The sequence below is a fragment of the Dromaius novaehollandiae genome, chromosome 13, assembly GCF_036370855.1.
Source record: "Dromaius novaehollandiae isolate bDroNov1 chromosome 13, bDroNov1.hap1, whole genome shotgun sequence".
NCBI classification, from domain to species: domain Eukaryota; kingdom Metazoa; phylum Chordata; class Aves; order Casuariiformes; family Dromaiidae; genus Dromaius; species Dromaius novaehollandiae.
Genome location: NC_088110.1, coordinates 18,060,214 through 18,079,163, shown reverse-complemented (window position 1 = coordinate 18,079,163; position 18,950 = coordinate 18,060,214). Strand labels below are relative to the sequence as shown.

General features: G+C 40.8%; 1 protein-coding gene and 1 long non-coding RNA gene across 7 annotated transcripts in view; one reads left to right on the top strand and one right to left on the bottom strand.

The window, feature by feature from the left end:
* Positions 1-6,943, top strand: part of LOC112987637 (uncharacterized) — a 42,993-nt gene extending 36,050 nt beyond the window's left edge. Inside the window, exons 4-5 of one of the 2 annotated variants that reach the window (XR_003260333.2) lie at positions 5,457-5,611; positions 6,532-6,943. This is a non-coding gene — a long non-coding RNA (uncharacterized LOC112987637). Of the gene's footprint in view, positions 1-5,456 lie in introns of both variants that reach the window. The other variant, XR_010391475.1, reaches the window with a different exon arrangement.
* Positions 6,944-7,242: 299 nt separating this feature from the next.
* The window catches only part of VAT1L (vesicle amine transport 1 like), a 59,885-nt gene continuing 48,177 nt past the window's right edge, over positions 7,243-18,950 (bottom strand). For all 5 annotated transcript variants that reach the window (XM_064519728.1, XM_064519729.1, XM_064519726.1 and 2 more), the window contains 2 exons: positions 12,471-12,554; positions 7,243-10,361 (listed from right to left, as the gene is read on the bottom strand). In XM_064519728.1, coding sequence (XP_064375798.1) covers positions 10,263-10,361; positions 12,471-12,554 — 183 coding nt within the window. In that variant the 3' untranslated portion in view covers positions 7,243-10,262. The remainder of the gene's footprint in view (positions 10,362-12,470; positions 12,555-18,950) is intronic.

Here is an 18,950-nt window from a genome sequence, read left to right as displayed (position 1 = left end):
GGTTTTGCAGTCACTACCCATGTTTATACTTGGTGCCTCCCTGTCCAAGGGTCACATCTTTGCAGTGCTCAGACCCCTCTCTGCAGGGGCAGGTTCCCCACTGACACGGAGATCTGCAGCTAAGGTGGACCCACCTTGCCCCATGCCCTGTGCTTCTCTTCTCGCGGTGCTGGCAGCTGTGCACTGCTGCAGTGTGGTGCTGGCAAGCCCAGGCCGAGGTTGCAGCACGGTTCCTCCCCTCGCACACGCACTGAGCAATCACGTAGTTGAGAGAGTTGCTATTTTACAGCTTTCTCAAGCCCTGGGCTCTCCCTTGCTCAACAAAATTACACATTATTAGAGGGCTCTCAGCCCGCAGAAATGGGGAAGGGGAAGTTCCTATGAGCTAAACCCTCATTAGAGTCAACGGAGTTTTGCCTGCGTGAGGCCAACAGCCTTTCTCCTTCTCTGATGATTAATGGCGTAACAGTTGGGGCCCATCTGCCCGGGCGGTGGAAAAGGGATGCCAGGTTGCCGGAGCTGGACATGTGTAAGGAAGCCTGGGGGCAGAAGTGAGCCAACAGTATTTGTGCAGCACTAGGTCTGAGCTAGTCCGGCCTGCTGAGATGGCAAGGCTGCTTCCAGATTTGAGCTGGCAGTTTTGCACAGCACTACATGCTGCTATGTAGACTGAACAGCTTGGGTCTCCATTAGCTTGAGGAACTTGGCAACTGTGCACTGCTGCACGGTGTAGATGCTCCCCAGGTTTTAAGCAATGAATGGTCTCTATCAAGGCAGTCCCTTTGCAAGGGATCTAATGGGGCCAGGAAATAAAACAGCTGCTCAAAAGAAAGGCTAGCAAATTAATCCTCTCGATGCTGGACCTATCAGACAAGTGCTTGCTTTACATATCCAAGCCTTTTATACCATCTGGCACTGGGTGCAGGGGCTTGGCTGGCCCTTGCACAGTGCTTCTGGTAGGGCAGTGCTGTGGTCCCCCTAGAACAGAAGAGCCGACACAGCTGTGGCTGCAGAGTAACAGCTGTATTCTCTGTGCAGGAATTTTCCATTTCATACTTCATTTACTTGCTCCAGTGGTTCCATAAAACCAGTATAAACTAATATTGTGTCTTCAAAAAAGATAATTGGGTTTGACAATGCACATATTTTATTAATATGGAAAATTGAGTGAGGATTAAAAAAACGAATGCTGCACTTTTTCCCCCACCAAGAAAGTTATAACATGGAAATAAATATTACTCCCTGAATTATTATTACTGTAGCTATGACTAGGTTTATTTAGAAGACCAACCAACGTGGTGCTGTTCCTATCACAGCCGGTGATAAAACTCCTATGAGATTCAAGTTTGAGTACAATTTACCATCTTAGTGGGAATAAGGAAGGAAGCTCATAATAATTATCCCTTTATTATCCTTGTTTTGCTTGATGCTTAGCAAACAGAACACTGTGGAAAAGCTTTATGCATTGCTGACATTGAACAAAGATGCAGATCAAAAATCTCATGTGAATCATAGTAAGCAAACTTTATTAAATTAACCTACAATGCTAGTGAATGTGCTGCAAGACAATGTTGAAATGAGGCTAATATTTAATACGTGAACTGTGAGAATTTGTAAGAGCAGTATCACACAGTACCACCAATGGCATCTAACACGCATTGGTGAGTTGTTGCAGATTGATGTTTCAAGTGAGACCTTTAAGTCTCTTTCTCTGCTTCACATTTGGTTGTAAATCTCCCATGCCTGTGGGGCAGGTGGGGTCTGAGAGTCTCCAGCAGAGACTGCTTCTCTCTAGTGATACGCTGCATAAACACAGCATTGATGCAAGTCTCCAGCATCCCTTGGCAATCAGACTTTTTTATGACATTAATTCTTGCAGCCCAGTATGCAACATCATTTTCCATCTGATCCTCAGATGGAACAGCCACATCGCAACCCGTGACGTGAGGCCGAGCCAGGATGGCTGGATCTGCTTTCTGATCTGAATCCAAACAGTGCTCGTCTGAAAAGACTGGGTGGGCTCGGGGATCCAGATTTGTCCTTCGTCTGTAATTCCCCCCAGAGGAGAGCACTCATGTACATGGGCAGGGTGATCAGGAAGACCGTAGAAAATGATTATAAAGGCCAATCTCAGCTGTTTATAAAGGCACAACTAAGCCTTATAGGCTCTGGAGCTGTCCCGTTTGATGAGAGAGAAGAAGGAAAAATTAGATTACTGTCTCTTAAGTACATGCAACCGTTACTCATGTAGGGTGACAGGGCCTCAGCTGAGGGTGTTCGGCACAAGGTTGTGTGCACCTCCTGCGCTTTGAGCAGGAATGGTTCGAGACACAGCTTTCAGCCACGGAGGCACAACTTCCCGCTCAGCTGCTGACCTTATGAAAATTCCTTCAGTGAGTGGAAAATTAAATCCCAGGGAACTTTAAGCCCTGAAACCAAATGGCAATAATAGGGCATTGGACAAGTCACCTAATTTCATTTACCCTGTCTGCAATAGAAATGGCCTTAGAACTCAAAGGCGCTCTTGGTGGGATGCTTTTATAAGGCCAATAATACACTTGGTGAGTCACAGAAGACCTGGTTGGGTTTTTTTGTTGTTTTTCTTGTTTTTTTTTTTGCTGTTGGAAAATACAGTATAAAATGCAGACACTACAAGGAAGAAGCATCAGGAAAAAAATATAATTATCTGGCAAAGCAAATTGACATAGAAAAGAAAAACACGTCATTTGTCATTATCTCTCTTCTCTGTTAGCAACAAAAGGAAAGTCTTTTCCTAGTGGCCTCTGGAAAGCATCACATATCTCACGTGTCCCCTGGGCCACATGGTGCCTGTGTCACCAGAAGACACGCCAGCCACTGCTGAGCCAGCTGCACTCAGGCCTTTGGAAATACCGTTTAGTTACTGGCTCGTCACCTGGCCAGGCCGGGGATAGCCATTTCAGGGAAAGTCCAGAAATCCTTATACGGAATAATGCATCTAGCTTATCTGCGGTCTCACGCTATTCTTCTAGTACAGTTGAGATGCTGCATCGTTTACCGCTGCGCTACGTAACGACACATACCTCTCTCCGTGGGGGAAATGCATTTATGAAGATCACCCAGTGGAGGAGCACAAAATGGTTTGTACTGCAACCTGCAGCTTATCAGGAAAATGATGTTTGGCAGCAACACAGCCAACGTCTGGCAGAAAGTAGCACGTTTCCAGCTCTGGCCTGTGTGGAGGCGAAGCTGCTCCCAGCAGGACTGCAGGGGCAGGGGGCTGATTGATTGCAGCCAGGCCTTGGGGCTGGAAGCGGGAGCGTGCCTGCGTCTGGAGGGCAGCGCAGCTTGCAGGCACCGAGGACACGGGCAGCGTAAGCACTTCGCAGCTGCTGCTCTCCGAGCAGATCTGCCCCTGAAGAAGCAATCGCCTCTTTCCCCCCAGCCTTTGAAGCTGAACAGTTTCTTCTGCTGCTATTTTTCCCAGCCCAGCTGCTTTTTCAGGCTAGTTGTAACACCTCAGCGTGGGCACTAAGCAGGAAGAGAAAGCTCCTCCAGGCAGGTCTAAGCCCACCTAATCTCGCCATGAAAACAACCAACCCCTCCCCAGCACCCGGTAGCCCTGTGGCAGCACTAACCCTCTTCCTCTTTTAACAGCTGCCAGGTGACATTGGTGGCCCACAGAGGGCCAGTGGCATCGGCTAGCTGCCCGGCTCACCCTGCCCGGCTCCCTCGCTTGCAACCTGGGGGGCTCCTGGGAGGCTCGGTGGTGCCAGCGCCAAGCATTAAAATGCCATGGAGGTTCAGAAGTCACAAGCCCAAAGAGTTTTCTGGGTTTTTTTTTAGGTTTTATGGGTTCTTTTTTCCAGTCAATTTTAAAGATTCTTCACAGCTGTGAAGGCTGTTTCTTTCTAAATGAAAGCTGATCTCATATGACAGCAGGTATTTAAGTTTTTAAGAGAAATACCAATCACTGCGAAGGCTGACAATACTTTTATCTGGCCTTTTTTTTTCATCTTGTCCAAAATGCCTGGGGAAGAGAGGAAAGAAAGGTCCTTACATGTGAAAGGTTAGTCTAACCTTGTGAAGTTCGCTGGGAGTTTGTCTGCCTCTCTCTGTGGGGGATGAAGGTGGACATGACCTGGCATTTTTCAGGGGGTAGGAAATTCATTTTTTCCTAGGAGCTGCCAGGGAGTGGTCATCCAGTACTGCAGGCACTCTAGGGACCGTGCAGGGAAAGGCTGTGACTACTGTATGAGACCCGTCAAACCCTGGGGAGAAGGGGATGAGGAGATGGGGGTGGTGTTAGAGTAGCCCCAGGGAGAAGTGTACCTTCAGCAGCAGCAGCGTTGGTGTTGGGCACCTTTCCATGCTGTAAAGAGCAGCATTTTTGAGTGTTCCCTGTGGGGCCCATTTATTCAGCTTTTTACAAGCCTGGCTCTCTGGAGTGGGTAGCGGTGGTCCAGCCACCCATTTGCCTCCCTTGGCTGTTCTGTGGCCTGGTAAACATGCAGGTCTTGATGTGCAGAGAGGGGAGTTAAACTGAACTCTGAGCTGAACGCCTGCCCTGAAGTGCGTCAGATTTGCAGCGATGTGGGGAAAAAAGAGCAAGACCGGAACGCCTTGGAGGCCGCCGCGCAGCAGCGTAACAGCCTGTGTATGCAGTGATGAAACCCCGCACGCTTGACAAACCAGCCCATAGCCTCCCCTTCCTGCTGCCTCTCCTTTGTGCATGCATGGGCTGCTTTAGCTAACGTCTCCCTAGGGCGTAAATTGGCATTTTCAAGCTTCAGCCTTTTTTTAAAGCAGTGAATGTGCTGTCATTTATGTGCAACAGACATCTCTTGAGATAAAGAGACCTATTATCCCCCATTACTAGCTTCAAACAACAGAAGCTCCCAAATAATACCAGCTTAGCTATGGGTATTGCCTTCTTACCTGTATCTTTGCAGCTGAGAACTTCAGTGCAAAAAAGCACTCTGTTCTCCAAAGCATGCTTATCTGTACAAATTTAAGGAGAGACCAAGTGTTTTCAACCCTCTCTCCTTAGCCGGGGATGTAAACTTGCTAGCAGAATGTGAAGTTACTGCTGCTGGAAGGAATTCTGACTGGGCTAGGAGCCTGCATGGCTTCTTGTAAATGCTTCCTAATAAAGAATGAGAGGGGGAGGAATCAGACTGGATGCAGAAAATATCCATGTATACAACAGCTTTTTTCTTTGGTTACCCTGAAAACCAGTGGAGAGCATGCTGAATGTTTGACTGACAAAGAGCTTCATTCATTCATCCTTAAAGAATACAAATATGGTCTTTGAATACTGCTAAAAGAGTCTATAAAAATACCTATTAATCAGGCATATAGTAAATATATGTAAAACATACAAATAAATCAACAAATAACTCTGCAAATTCTACTCCTTTGTTGCTCTTGGGCAGAGATGTGCATAATTAATTTCTCTTCATGTGTTCATCCTCTAGCTCCATCATCTGCACTGTTCTTGCAGCACCTCCCAGTTTCCGAACTCCCTGGTGGTGGGGTGCCCAGCACAGCATCGCTGCGAACGGCAGCCATCCAGCCAGTGCTCAGAGAACCACAGCATTTACTGCAGGAGTGACTGGCAGCGATAGCCCAGGTAAACGTGAAAGGAACGGCTTAGGATCAAGGGAGGGGAGTCAGTCAGCACAACAGCTCAGACTAAGGAGGAAAAGCTGCGTTTGCATTTATACTCTAACCTGTTCTCGCAAAGGAAAACATTTGCCTAAGGATGTCAGCCTAGATGTTAAAAGTTACTTGGAGAAAAGATGCCTTGTTTGATTAGTGGGACTGCAGGTATCAGTTATAGCCTGTTGATAGTTTTGGCTCTTTACGTAGTGAACAGGTTGATTACTAATACCAGGAGGAATGCGAGCCCGCACTGAGGGACTTAGGGGTTGCCAGAAACTCCCTCACAATTTGCTAGAACTGGAGGTGTTCAGCCTGTTGTGTGTGCTGCTCATCACGTCAACAACTAGAAGAATCTGTTCTGGGAAAATCCACTCAGCTTAATCACTAAACTCATAGAAAATGAGAGGAGAAGCGCATAAAGTGGGATGAGGTGAGGACCGAGGATACTTAGTATCCTAGGATGATTTTTGCATTTCTTCTGGCCAGACGTTACAGGAAGACAGCCTGCTGCACGTCTGCTTGCGTGGCAGCAGCCCCCGTGTGTTAGGCTGTGTGACAGTCGAGTATGGATGGCCCCGTGGGAGAGCTGGTAAAAGGCAGAGCTTTGTTAGTAATCACAGAGAGTTTGCAAAAGGCTATAGCTGTTTGCTTCCAGCCTTATCCTGACCCTATGATTAGTGATGCACTGATCATTATTTGCTTAATAAGATTGGAAAACAGAGGGCAGAGATTTACTCTACTCCTCTTCACAACCAGCAAGTGTTCATATGTGCTTTCAGATTGCAGGGCAGATCCACTAGCTACTTAAGTAAGATTTCCAGGGACTTAACAGGCTTTATCACAAGTCCTGCAAAATTGGAATCAACTCTAACATTTCTTCTTTGTTAGATATTACACTGAAGTTTATTGAACCATTTCTTCCTTTCCGGAAGGGAGGCCTTTAAAGCCACATACTCAAGGACAAATGTGAGATGACCTGTGAGGTTTGGCTCAGCTCTTTGACAGAAAAGGGGTGAGAATTCCCTTCAGGAGAGGTAATCCTGGACCCCATGTGAATGGAACCACTTCCTTGCAGCCCTAAGTAGAAAGTCTAAGACCCAGGGATAGCTGGATTTCAGAGTCAGCCATGTCTTCCTGCTACCTAATTTGGTGGTGGTTGTTTTGGATTCCGTTTTGAGGTTATTCCCTTAGGGTATCTTCATTTCTGGAAGGAACCTTCTCTGTGAGGATAACTTATGTGTCGGGCTCCCAGTGCTAAAATTCTGGAAACCGGTGTTAATGCATATGAAAATAAACTTCCTTAAACACTTCACAAATTGTGCTTACATAATGTTTTGAATTTTCTTAGATCATTAAAATGGTATCTTTTAAAACAGAATTATAACATTTAACATTTTATATCTAAATTGTTAAAGTTCTGTAAAAGAGCCTATTCAGCCATTTCAATAATCCCAATGTACTCCATAATAAAAAAAAGTTATTTCTGTATCCCTCCGTGACAAAAATGGAAAATGAAGCCTTCAAATTTTTGTCTTAACCAATTCCAAGTCTGTCCACTAATGCGAACATCATACTAGAATGAAACGTGTAAGCCAAGGATAATGCTATGCTCAATATTTTATTTATATTTTTATGTAAACATAATTTGCTTTGTAGGCACAATATAACAAAAGCTCTAAAGCAACAAATACAATTAAACAGTGTTTCAGTTCACTTAATCAGGCTTAAGTTAAAGAAATACTTTCACAGTTCCTTTAAGGCAAATTGAGAAATAATTTGTTGCACTTGAAGAAACTAACCAATTGTCTAAGAGCTGGTTAAACAACAGTGTTAGTAAGTGGTAAAAGCAAACCTTCATTTCTACTGCAATAAGACCTGTTCAGTAATAACAATCTCACCATCATCATTTTGTATAGCATGCCCTCTACCACTTCAAATGTAAGTGATATTACTGTCCGTGGTATTCTGAAAAGTCTTTAGGGCTTGTGGGCCAAACTCTGCTAACATAAATCCTGCTTCCATTACAGATACCTGAAAATTTTCCATTCATTTCAGGAGTAACCTTCATGTATGCCATGTTAATACTGTAAAACTGAGCAGAATTCAGCTTAGTGATTGCAATTCTAATCTGTGTCGTAATTAGGTAGATCCAGAAGTACTCCGCTGTACTCACTGCAGTTACCTCAAGTCTCTGCACTGATGTTCTGCTGATTAGAAAATGGCCCTAACATTGTTATGAAATAGCATGAAGAGTATTTTTGCCTTGCTAACAAAACCAGAAAAAACTCGCCAAAATGATTTCATTGGATTGTTGTCCCTATGGTGTCTGTGGCCATGACCAAGATCACCCATCCGTATTTGTCCTGAAGAAAAATTTAGGGCCACCCATACTGCGGTTTTTAACAGAAGAACTGATTTGTTGCTCTGCTTGCTTTACTAATTTAAGGCCTTGAGAATGCCACTTTACTGCCAGCTTGAAGGTTACCAGCAGTATTGCTCATTTTGGCATCAAATCAAAATTCCTAGTTATGTTAAGGTTTGTTGCAGGACAACATTGTTACACTAACTGCAAAACAAAATTGGGCACATCTCCTACTGCTGTCAGCTTATGAGTGGTGAAAACTTAACGGTCTTGCTTTTAAAGACCTAACTGCCAATCACAATACACAGAAAACTCACCGAATATATTGTTTTCTGTGGACAGAGTCCCTGTTTGGGCCTGATACGACACTGGAAGTATAGTAAGTCCAGCATGAAAAGAAAATCAACTATAATGAAGTTCTGCATCAATATCTTGAGAAAACTGAAGTTCTGTTTTAACAAATATTTCAACAAAAGCTTTTTTTGGCATTTTTCTCAACAGTTACTGATTTTCATTATTTTTGAATTGTTTAACCCAATGGAAATTCATTCAGAATGAACATTCTACACAATTAACTAGTATTAGAACAGCAACTTCATGAGCACAGTGTAAAGAGATGGACATTAATACTCAGGCAACAAAGATTAAACAAACAGAAAAAACAAGAGAGAATCCTCTAAAACCACACATAAAAGTCATCTGGATCCACCATTCCTTTCGCATCAAGAGAAGCCTGAGAAACTCTCCCTCCCCACTTTTCTATATTATTTTTCAACTTCTATTGCTACATGATACTCATAGATTTAGGTGAACAACAGGGCGTGCCTGGGGAAATACTTTCTTTTGCAAAAAATATATTAGTTCAAAGATATATGACATTATACAAGGTCTCTGATGTTCCTTTAGTGCTTCTACTGTAGATGGTTGCACTCATTTTAAAATAATTATTTTAACAAGACCATTGAGGACCTGAGTAGCTGCTACTTGGGTAGGTGAAAGGTAAGGAAAATTTTTTTTTTTCTTGTCATGTTTAGATACAGTTTCTGTTAGTGGGAGGTAGATAGTCTAGCTGGTCTTTGAATGCTTGATCCTGCAGATAATCACGTATGTAAAACTGTGCATATGAGAGCAGAGCTTTTTGTAGAACTATTCACCTAGATAAAGCTATGCCCATGCATCATTTCTGATGGGATTAAGGCCTAAAAATAATTTTTAAAAGGGTTAACTGCTGTAGGAATTCAGCTCTAGCTTGATAGTTGATCAATCCAATAGTGATTTCAGAGCAGTAAACTCCACCTACAAAATAATTTCTTTCCACATACCAAAGAGTGATTCTTGCTGATAGGATTTAAAAATCACTGAATTTACAATTGTTTTGGATTACAGACACAGCTGACTCAAATGTGTCCTTAGCAGAAGATGGTGTTGATTTGTCAGTAACAATGCTAATGGTTACAGGCAATTAAAGTTCTGGGTCTAAAAAAGTGATTCACTGACTTTTCTTTGCCTGTAGCATAGGGGGTGATAGCTCAGAAGATCAACAGGGAATCATGACAGTTAGCACTTTGAATGAATGTGTTTAATTACGAGTGCTGATGACTAGTGTGATTATACAGTACTAATCAAAGTCCCTCAGTTAACAGTTTCTTGCACAATTTCAGACTCTGCAGCTACAAATGAGGTATTTTTGAAAATGAAGATAGGATTGTTTATAAGATGAGGAAGCATGATGGAAGAATATAAACTCATCTTCTTTGCAACTTTTATCTGTGGTTCATAAAAGGAAAACTATGTTAACACTGAAAATCCAAACTTAAAATCCTCCCTGCAGTTACTAGAATCTGCCAGGCGCCGAATGGGGAATTCTTTTTGTTGCTGTCATCATTTTCAACTCGCAACCCCACCCCCTACCCCCACCCAAGTAACTTTATGCAAAATGTTGGAATTTGCATGAGAAAGATGCCCATCTAAAATTACACAGTAAGTTAATAAGGCTTTTAAATTGGAACAGAAAAATCCATGGGACTCCTACAGGGAAACTGGGTATCACACAGGAATGTCATAATACTGCACTGGATGAGAATGGCACTTGAGTTCAAAACAACAATGATCAACAGCTCATAGCTCAGCTGACTGCAGACAAATACAACACACACTGTACTACAGCATTTGTTCACTGATGCACAGAATAGATTTCGCAGTCTTGTTGCCTTCTACTTGATCAATCCTTCTGCTTTTCTTCCGCCACCTCTGGCTGTTACTGGATGAATGGCATGCGCTCTTTATTCTCATTGTCCCCTTCATGGTCTTCTTCCTCTTCCCCAGCCTCACTTGTCTCTGTGCTGTCATTGGCCATCTGTAGGATGAAAAATGAAGGAAATTAAAGTGCCTATCACATCGTTCTTATATATTTTTATTTCAATTTGATGCTTCTGATAAAGTGATTTTAAAAATGAAAGCAGACATGGTTTTAACATGAAAATACACATTCTGTTTGCATAAAAAATTGTTGGCTCTATACCACTTTCAGCTAAAATCGTAAGCTCTTCTCTCAAGGATTACAGCTGAATTACGTAACAGAAAGCTGCTCTGCAGGACAGTTGCACAAGTGGAGTCTTGCGTGTGTTTGTAGCAAAATGATATTAAGGCTCTCAGATAGGAAACACAACTGTGTAGGAAATTCACAGTATGTGTGAGCCCTCTCGTTTATGAATCCTTCTGTATCTTCTCTTCCAGAAAACAGATAAAATGATTCTTTAATGCATGCTAATGGATGGGATATGGTCCCACATGCGGCATAGTGTCATCAAAGCTCAAAGAGCAGCTGTTTTTTATAAAAAAAAATGAATTGGAAACCTTTATAAAGCAGTGGATATGTAAATGTTGGTAGAGTATACCTGTGACCAGATGAGCATAACCAGAGTGCAAATCTTGGATAATGCAGGAGTGGGGAGAAACTGCATTACCATATGTCACTGAAGATGCCTGTACAGCTAGTAGCAACTGGAGAAATTGGTAATTCCTGACAGCATTTTAGGAACACATCATGTTTTTTCACATGGGAATCTTTATTACAAACTGTGTAAAGGTGCCAGACCCCCCTATACTTCACCTTGTCAGTTTGACCTGTCTCCGGAGGCACAACAAGAGTCTGGTTAACTGGACAAGTGACAGTGCTTAACTGCATAGATTAACAAGACTGAATTTTCCTCTATGCCAACAGTACCTCTCTCAGGACACAAGAAGATTCTTTTATTAGTCTATAGCTATCTCAAAACCAACATAACAAGGGATCCATTCACTTTTTTAAAGAGAAATGCAGTGAAATTGCGCCTTCCTTGTTTGATTACTGCTAGCCTCTGCTGAAAATAAAAATAAAGAGTTCAAGCACAGCCCAATTTTAATGGAGAAAAGCAATGTTCTGGAACTACCCATATTTTTGAATGAACTTTTTTTATGAAAGTATAACAGAATTGTTCTCACCTTCTAACTAATGGCTACTGTGAATGTACACTATCAAGAGAACAGATGAAGTAAATGTATTAATTCTGTGTTAGGGATTCTGCTTTACAGTTTTGAGATGCAATTCAGGTACAAAATAATGCCCAGTTTCCATGTGTGGGGTCCCAAAAGCTTTACTTTTCCTTGCAGGAATTTTCTAAGTAAGTGATTTGAGACCAATTTTAGAGTAAAAGCTTAACTGCAGCTCGAAATTCTTTTCTAATCCTTCAAAACAGGAGCTATTTCAGGTCTGAAAGCAAACTTCATACTTCAGTGTCCATCTTGTCAGCTTTTCATCGTCTTTTTTACTGTTCTTTCCCATATAATCAGCCAAGGTTTAGGTGTGAGCCTCCGTCTTCCATTTACTACCACTCTATAATGTTTCACTAGCATGGTAAGTGCTCCAAATCCAGGGGAGCACAGACCTCCATCACAACTATCTTCCTTCAGAACATTTCCAGGCGGAAGTATTTAGGTGTATTCATATATCATAACAGAAGTAAAAGAAATCCCTACCAAAAGTGTATCCTGACTTTTGCACGGCAATCAGAAAGCATTTCTTTGCTGGTATGCTGAAGTCATACTGATGGTGTCTTTTTCTATTCAGTCCACTCCCTTATCCTTATTAATGCAGGAACTTTGTATTACATGAAACATCTATTTGTCTTCCATCACAGGGACAGAAATAGATCTGCAGTTTTACGGTGATCACAGAAATCCAGTAAGACTTACAGACACATTTTTGGAGAGGCAGATGGCCATTCTGCATAGAAAATTAACTGCTGGGACATAATCTATATTTCACCCTAGGCTAAAAGTATAAATTATGATTACTGGTGCTATTTAGGTGCTATAGATTTAGAAGAAAACTGCAAAAAAAGTTTTAAGGGACATTTCTCTGCAGGTCATTAACATGCATTAACTTGTGTGATTACATGCCGTGTATGTAGTGGTTTGCACTCACCAGGGGAGTGGGTGCTTTCTCCACATCCAGAATTAGTTTTCCGATATTTCCTCGGTCATGGATTCTCTGCATGGCCTCCTTCACCTGTAAGAAAGATCATCTACTGATAAATTACAGGCATATGCTGATACAGAAGCTTGATGTTCCTTTCTTCCAATGGCAGCAATATGTTTAAGGCATGCTGTGCACAATGTCACTCAAACTGCTTCTTGAAAGGAAATTAATAGAGTTAAGCATTTTCTAATTAATTTGTAAAGCCCATTTTTTATACAGTATTTGCCAAAATGGGATCTGAGTCTTGATGATGGTTTTTGAATAGTGTAATACATACATAATGCTAGCATAATACATAAGTAATGGTTAGCAGAGGTGCAGAGTGAAGTACAGGCTCAGGGAATTCATCCTAATAGCATGCTCATTATATTAATTTCTTTTTCTCTTTGCAGAATATTTGTGAAAAAACTCTACTTTCACTGAAAGTATGAAGTGTTTTTAATTGACACATGATGGTCTTCAGTTAATATCTTTTGCCTTCCTATAGGGAGAATGCCATATCCAGAGAACGGTTGTGATTGATGCAGTGCTTCGGTTCTCACTTGCATAAATGAGTGCAGTTTTTGTGTGTGTTTTTCTTTTCTTTTTTTTATAGATAGTGTCCTACAGATACCACTAAAACTAGACATTTAACAGCTGGCTGCAATTAGCACATGTGAGAAAGGAACAAAAAAACTCATCTCACCAGTGCATTGCAGAGGAGCTTATTTTGACGTATGAGGTTTCAGAACTTAAGGGAGTCGATGAACTGAAATGCTTCGTGTGTGTTTCACTGAGCATTCAATGTGCAGAATGCAGACCACTATTTAATCACTCAAAATTGGAAGATGTAGAGTTTCCTCACTTCCATAGTGGGAAACTTCAGGAACTGAGAATGTACACATAAAGACTGTTTCATATCCTCATCACACTATTTTTTGCCAGCATAACAGAATATGTTGAGACAAGAATGTGAACCGAAGAGTTTTATGTTAATAAGATCTACCATCTGTGACATAGTTTTATTGAATATTTTAAGAATAATGGCATGGAAGTTTGAGACAAAATGCTGACTTGGGAACATGTGGCTCCCACAGTACATTTTTAAGCCTGAATTGAGGTCCCGACACCTAAGGTCATTACTGAATGCCTAATACACAGGGAGGTGTTTGTATTGGATTTCTAAAGATACTAAGAGAATAAGGCTCTCAACTTCCAGTTGAATTTAATGGATGTTCAGCACAAAATGTCTTTACCATCTGTCAGCCTTATTTTGAAAGCTGGCAGCAGTGAATTCAGTATTACAACCTTAATTTTGCCAAGTGGTTCCCTCAATTAGTAAATACCATACTTAAAAAAATCTGTTGGAACAAAAGAAAAATTGCACTGCAAAGCTAAATGATTTTCCAACTTCAGACATGATTGTAAATTAACCTTGGAAAACACTGTCTTATGAATCCCACTGGAGATTGGAAAGTTGACCTTTTAAAGTAGTCCACAAAATCACAGTAACATTTATGAAGTTAGCTTACAGCATAAACTATACTTAACGATGCTAAGAAGACTTACAATAATATTGACAATTTGTTCTGCAATATGGTCACTATTACTTTAAGAATATCAACAAAGACTCTGAAGAAGCAGCAGCTATATTATTTTTTAACTATAAGCCAAATCAAGCTTTTAGAAGTCTATCATATAGCATAGATACATAGATGGGACAGAACTGGAGAAATCAGCAGACACATTTGCCCGTCCATTGAAATGTATTACCAGAAACATCATGTGGAAATCAGGGCATGCAGCATTTATTTTAATCTGTACCATACCACATTAATTTGTACCATAACACATTTAGCAAGGAAATTTTCAGAAAATGTGCTTTTCCTGCATTTTTCACATGTACAGTATCAAGTTTAGGACTCTGGAGAAAGGTTCGGGTGTTGCTTCTAGGATGCTTGTAAGCAGCTTGCAAATGCAAACAGCAGGCAGAGACAAAAAGAACAATAACATTTATAACAATAATAGTGGCTATGGGATCCAGATGGAGCTATTACAATATATAAAAACTGAAAAGAAGTTTGAAGAGCTGATACAACACCTGTATATTTTAATGTCATTTGCAGCTTGCTTACGCAGTTAGTCAAATTCTGCACTAGTGCAATGCCATTCAGTACACTGTATCTGAATTAAGAGACCATGAGATATTTTATAAATGCGGAATTTTTCACTTTATGGCTGCTAACAGTCCATGTCCGTTCAACCAAGATTGCAACTACTTGTTTCCCAAGGTGCTTGAATATTTAAACCATTCCTTCTTACACTACATAGAAAGAAGGTGTTAAAAACCTTCTTCGTTATGCAAGTATGATTAAGTTGTTCAGTGCAGATCATAAAAAACATTTACTTCTTAATTTGAACATTTAAGTGCTGAGTCTACCTTTCTCCCAGTGTGTTACAGAGCTTAAGCTAAGTTTGTGCTTGAGGGCTTACATGTTACCAGTGAGGATGATGGATCACCCTGCACTTGAGAAAAGGTTTAGACACAGGTTTAAGTGGTAGTACAGTGATGCATATGGGAGTCCTGGGCCCTAATGGAGTTTCTCTGAATAGTGGTTGAAGTTTGATTTGAAGTAAGTGTCCTTTCCAGTTGCAAGGATCAAAAGGGGCTTCCATCTGCTTACAAAAGTGCCTCCCTAAATTACTTTTCATCAATTGTTCTACATTGTTTGCCATCTGCGTTTGTCAGCTCAAGTCAAAGTAAATGAATCCAACTTACTTTTGTTTGTATGTACCAGTTAATTCAATTTCTTGAAGCAGTATCATCAGAAAGGGCTCTTGGTTTGAAAATAGTGCAGAGGAATGTTTACTAACTTAAAAAGAGTTTCCACTGGAATAAAGGACATAAAAATTCTGTTGGCTTTTGTCTGCTTTCAGTATAGCTCAGCCCTTATGGGGCTTGTGTCTAAGCTAATGCTGATCCACAGATTTTAGCCCTGAGAGGCCCCAGACTGACACAGTATGTATCACAGTGCTTTGCACTGGAATCAAGAACTATCTTTACACGTTAGAGGACAATTGGAAAATGCTTCCACTGTCCATGTCATTCGTCTAAGGAAAGTTGTCAAACACACTGCTGAAAAACAAGATAAAACCCAGAATGCTGCAAGGCCGTACACTGTCTGATGAATCCAACGTAGGCCCTCCTAGGCAGCAATAGAGGAAACTGATTAATAGCGAAGGAGCATTAAAAGGAATCCCAAATTTGCCTTTTCCCTCAAGCACACTTTTGCATCAATACATATTTTAGTTTGACATACTGTTTTTTTTTAAATACAGTCTACTAGAGCAGAATTATCTTCCCCTATCTGTTCAATCTAATAGAAAACAATAATAAATACAGGCAAAGAAACTTTCTAACCCAGTTTGAAACAATTTGCAGCTGCTTTAGGGAATACCATTTTATAGTTGGAGAAAGAATTTCGAACAATTATATATTCCTATCCCTGTCCAGCTCTACTATTGGTATAATGGTATAGTCTACTAATGGTATAATATACATATATTATAATGGTATAGGTATACTAATGGTATACTAATGGTGTGTGGGTGTGTGGGGGTGTGTATATATATATGTATGTATATAATGGTATAGATATGTTATCATATCCCTGCATCCAGGTATTTTTTAGCAATGACAATAAATCTGGAAATTAAGACGACCTATGTGATAACGTCGTCATCCATAACACAAAAACTATGGCCTCAAAAGACAAAAGCAGTGTACCTCGAGGTCCTTTACAAGTCATGCTTTACCATGCCCTGTGAGAAACATTCAAAATTCTTCTTTTCCATCAAAACTGCCCAAGTGCTGCATGTTTTCTTAGCCTTCTACAAGCTCTCCTTCTGCCCCTTACTCATACCACTCTGCTGGACCCAAGCAGAGAGACAATGAATATAAAATATAGAGAGCTTAATCAGGAATGCACAGAACAAGCATTGCATTGCGTTGACATTACAGGAAATTTTCTAGCCTTAACTGGTCTTAGCAAATTTTAATCTATTAACACACACCTGCACACTTAAAGATGTGTTATGCTACCAATACCCAAACAGAATTCTTCAAAGAAGTCTTAATACAAACACAGGAAAAAAAATCACAAAGCCAGCAGAGGGCCTGCTGTGAGAGAGCTTATTCAAGTATGTTTTCCTGGGGGGATGTTATGGTTGGGATCTCAGAGCTACTCTTGGATCAGAGCCACTTTTGTCCATCTGTATTGTGTACTGGACTGAGAAGAGCAACAATTACTGCCAACAGATCTTGGTAGGAGAGGAAGGGCAGAAATGCCTTCATGTTACAGGTCAGAGAATGTTCTAAAATAGGCTTCATGACTTTGGAAGCATAAAGTTTGCCAGCTGTATTGAATCCTCTCCAGGACCACCATGTTGTCTCTTTTAGGGTACTCTGCAGAAACATCAAGAACTTTGGATATAGTATCCTCTTTAAAATTTCCTATTCTGCTTCAAACAGACTTTTCTTCAGCTTCTAATCTTTTCCAAATCAAGCTGAGGCACTTAGCTTAGCCAAAAATGGCAATTTTCAGAATACTATTTAACACTTCCATCTCCCATCATATTATATTTTCCCTTTCTTTAAAAACCAAGTTGTAATAATGAGGTGTCCCCCCTAACTATTTTTATACAGAGAAGTATTGCAAAAAGTTAATAATTAGAAGAGTCACCATACAATGTAAAAGTAAAAAAGAAAAAATGCAAGGAAAAAGCAGGCTAACCAGGCAAACTGGTTTCTAGATTTAAGGAAGCAATCATCTGGCCTTGTCTTTTTACTTTCAAACATCTGGGCTCTACAGGTTTCCGAAGACGATGTGGATAATGTTATCTCAAAGTAATGTTATCTCAGAACTAAACCAGTTGTTCTGACGCTGCATTATCCTGTGTTGTTAAGAGGGCGATCAGCATGCAAATAAAAAAAAAAAATGATGTTCCCATCACTTCCAGATGGGCACAGAGGAACACACCATCTATTTAGTTTGTGATCTATAACTATAATCTGTCATTTGTCCCTCTCATTAGTTCCACCCTGTAGGTCCAATATCAACTTTTCCTCTTCACGCACCATCTCAAAGAATCACCTTTCGTCCTCTGTTTGCATATTGAAAACTATCATTGAAAATATTGAAAATGTCATGGTAAGACTGTTCCTCTCTAGCCTTGAAAAAATCCCCCCATCCATTGAAATCTGTGCTGCAAAGATCACCCAAAGATCACCACTCTTCCAGCTATGTCCCTTCCCTCTTTAATCCTTTGGCTGATGCTTGTGACTAAAAGTTAAGACTTGAGTAGTGCCATTTACACTCTGCATCCAGCCATCAACCCAACTCTATTCTGCCCATCTAACCTCCTTTGAGCACTTTTAACCAGTATTATGTTAAACACCCCTGTGATTTTTCCCATGCTGCGTTTATGCATAGGAGATGATAGTCTGTCACAACAATGAAGTCTCCAAAGCTGCTTCTTCAGTGGTTATTAATAGTTTTCCCCAAAATGGCAGTATCATTCCACTCCTCAAATTTCTCCTAAGTCTCCTCTTTTGGCATGCATAGGGGAGGCTGAAAACAGCAATACTTGAGAAATAGCTTGTAACTGCCATAGCCATGTTACAGTTACCCAATGCAGGTTACCAAAGCAGGGACTGTGCCGCCTTAGCGGTGTGTGTATCTTGTCAGCAGGACCCCCATCTGATCACAGCCGGGCCTGCTAAGCAGAGCTGTGCTACACAAATACAGTAATAGCACCATTTCATCACCTGTAACTGTACAGCCAATTTCATATATAGATAAAAGAGGTGGAACAAAGTATTTTGCAAAAGCAAAATACCTATATCCTGAGACTCTCTTAATTCTGTTCTCAAAAGGATATGTGGAGAAAAAGAGTGTACCACTAGCCTGTTTAACCATTATAAACTGAATCATGTCATTTCTCAAAAATTCCTTTCTTTTTCTTCTTCTTTTTTTTTTTTTTAACTCTATTGTCAACAAATGAACTTTTAACTTCAGGAGAGAAAGACAGAGCAGTAATGTAGGGGCCAAATATAAGAAATGCAGAAATTATAGTGAAGGGATTTAAATAAACATCTAAATATACATGCATGCGCTAGAACTTAAAATTAGAAGCCTTTGTTGAGAAATAAGTTGGTAGTACACCCAGGAAAAGTGAAAAAATAGGGATTTTTTCCTCATGGGATTGTTCTAACACTCAGCGTGGTCCGTGATTTGCTAATGAGGGTGTGTCCTACCTCCTAGGAAAGCAGAGCAGTTTCTCCATGGATGCATACTGTTCTGCAGAATAGGCCCCAAATCTACTTCAGAGCGCTACTGTACACAATACTGTGTATTGAAAACATACAGAAAGGAGATGAGAGCTACT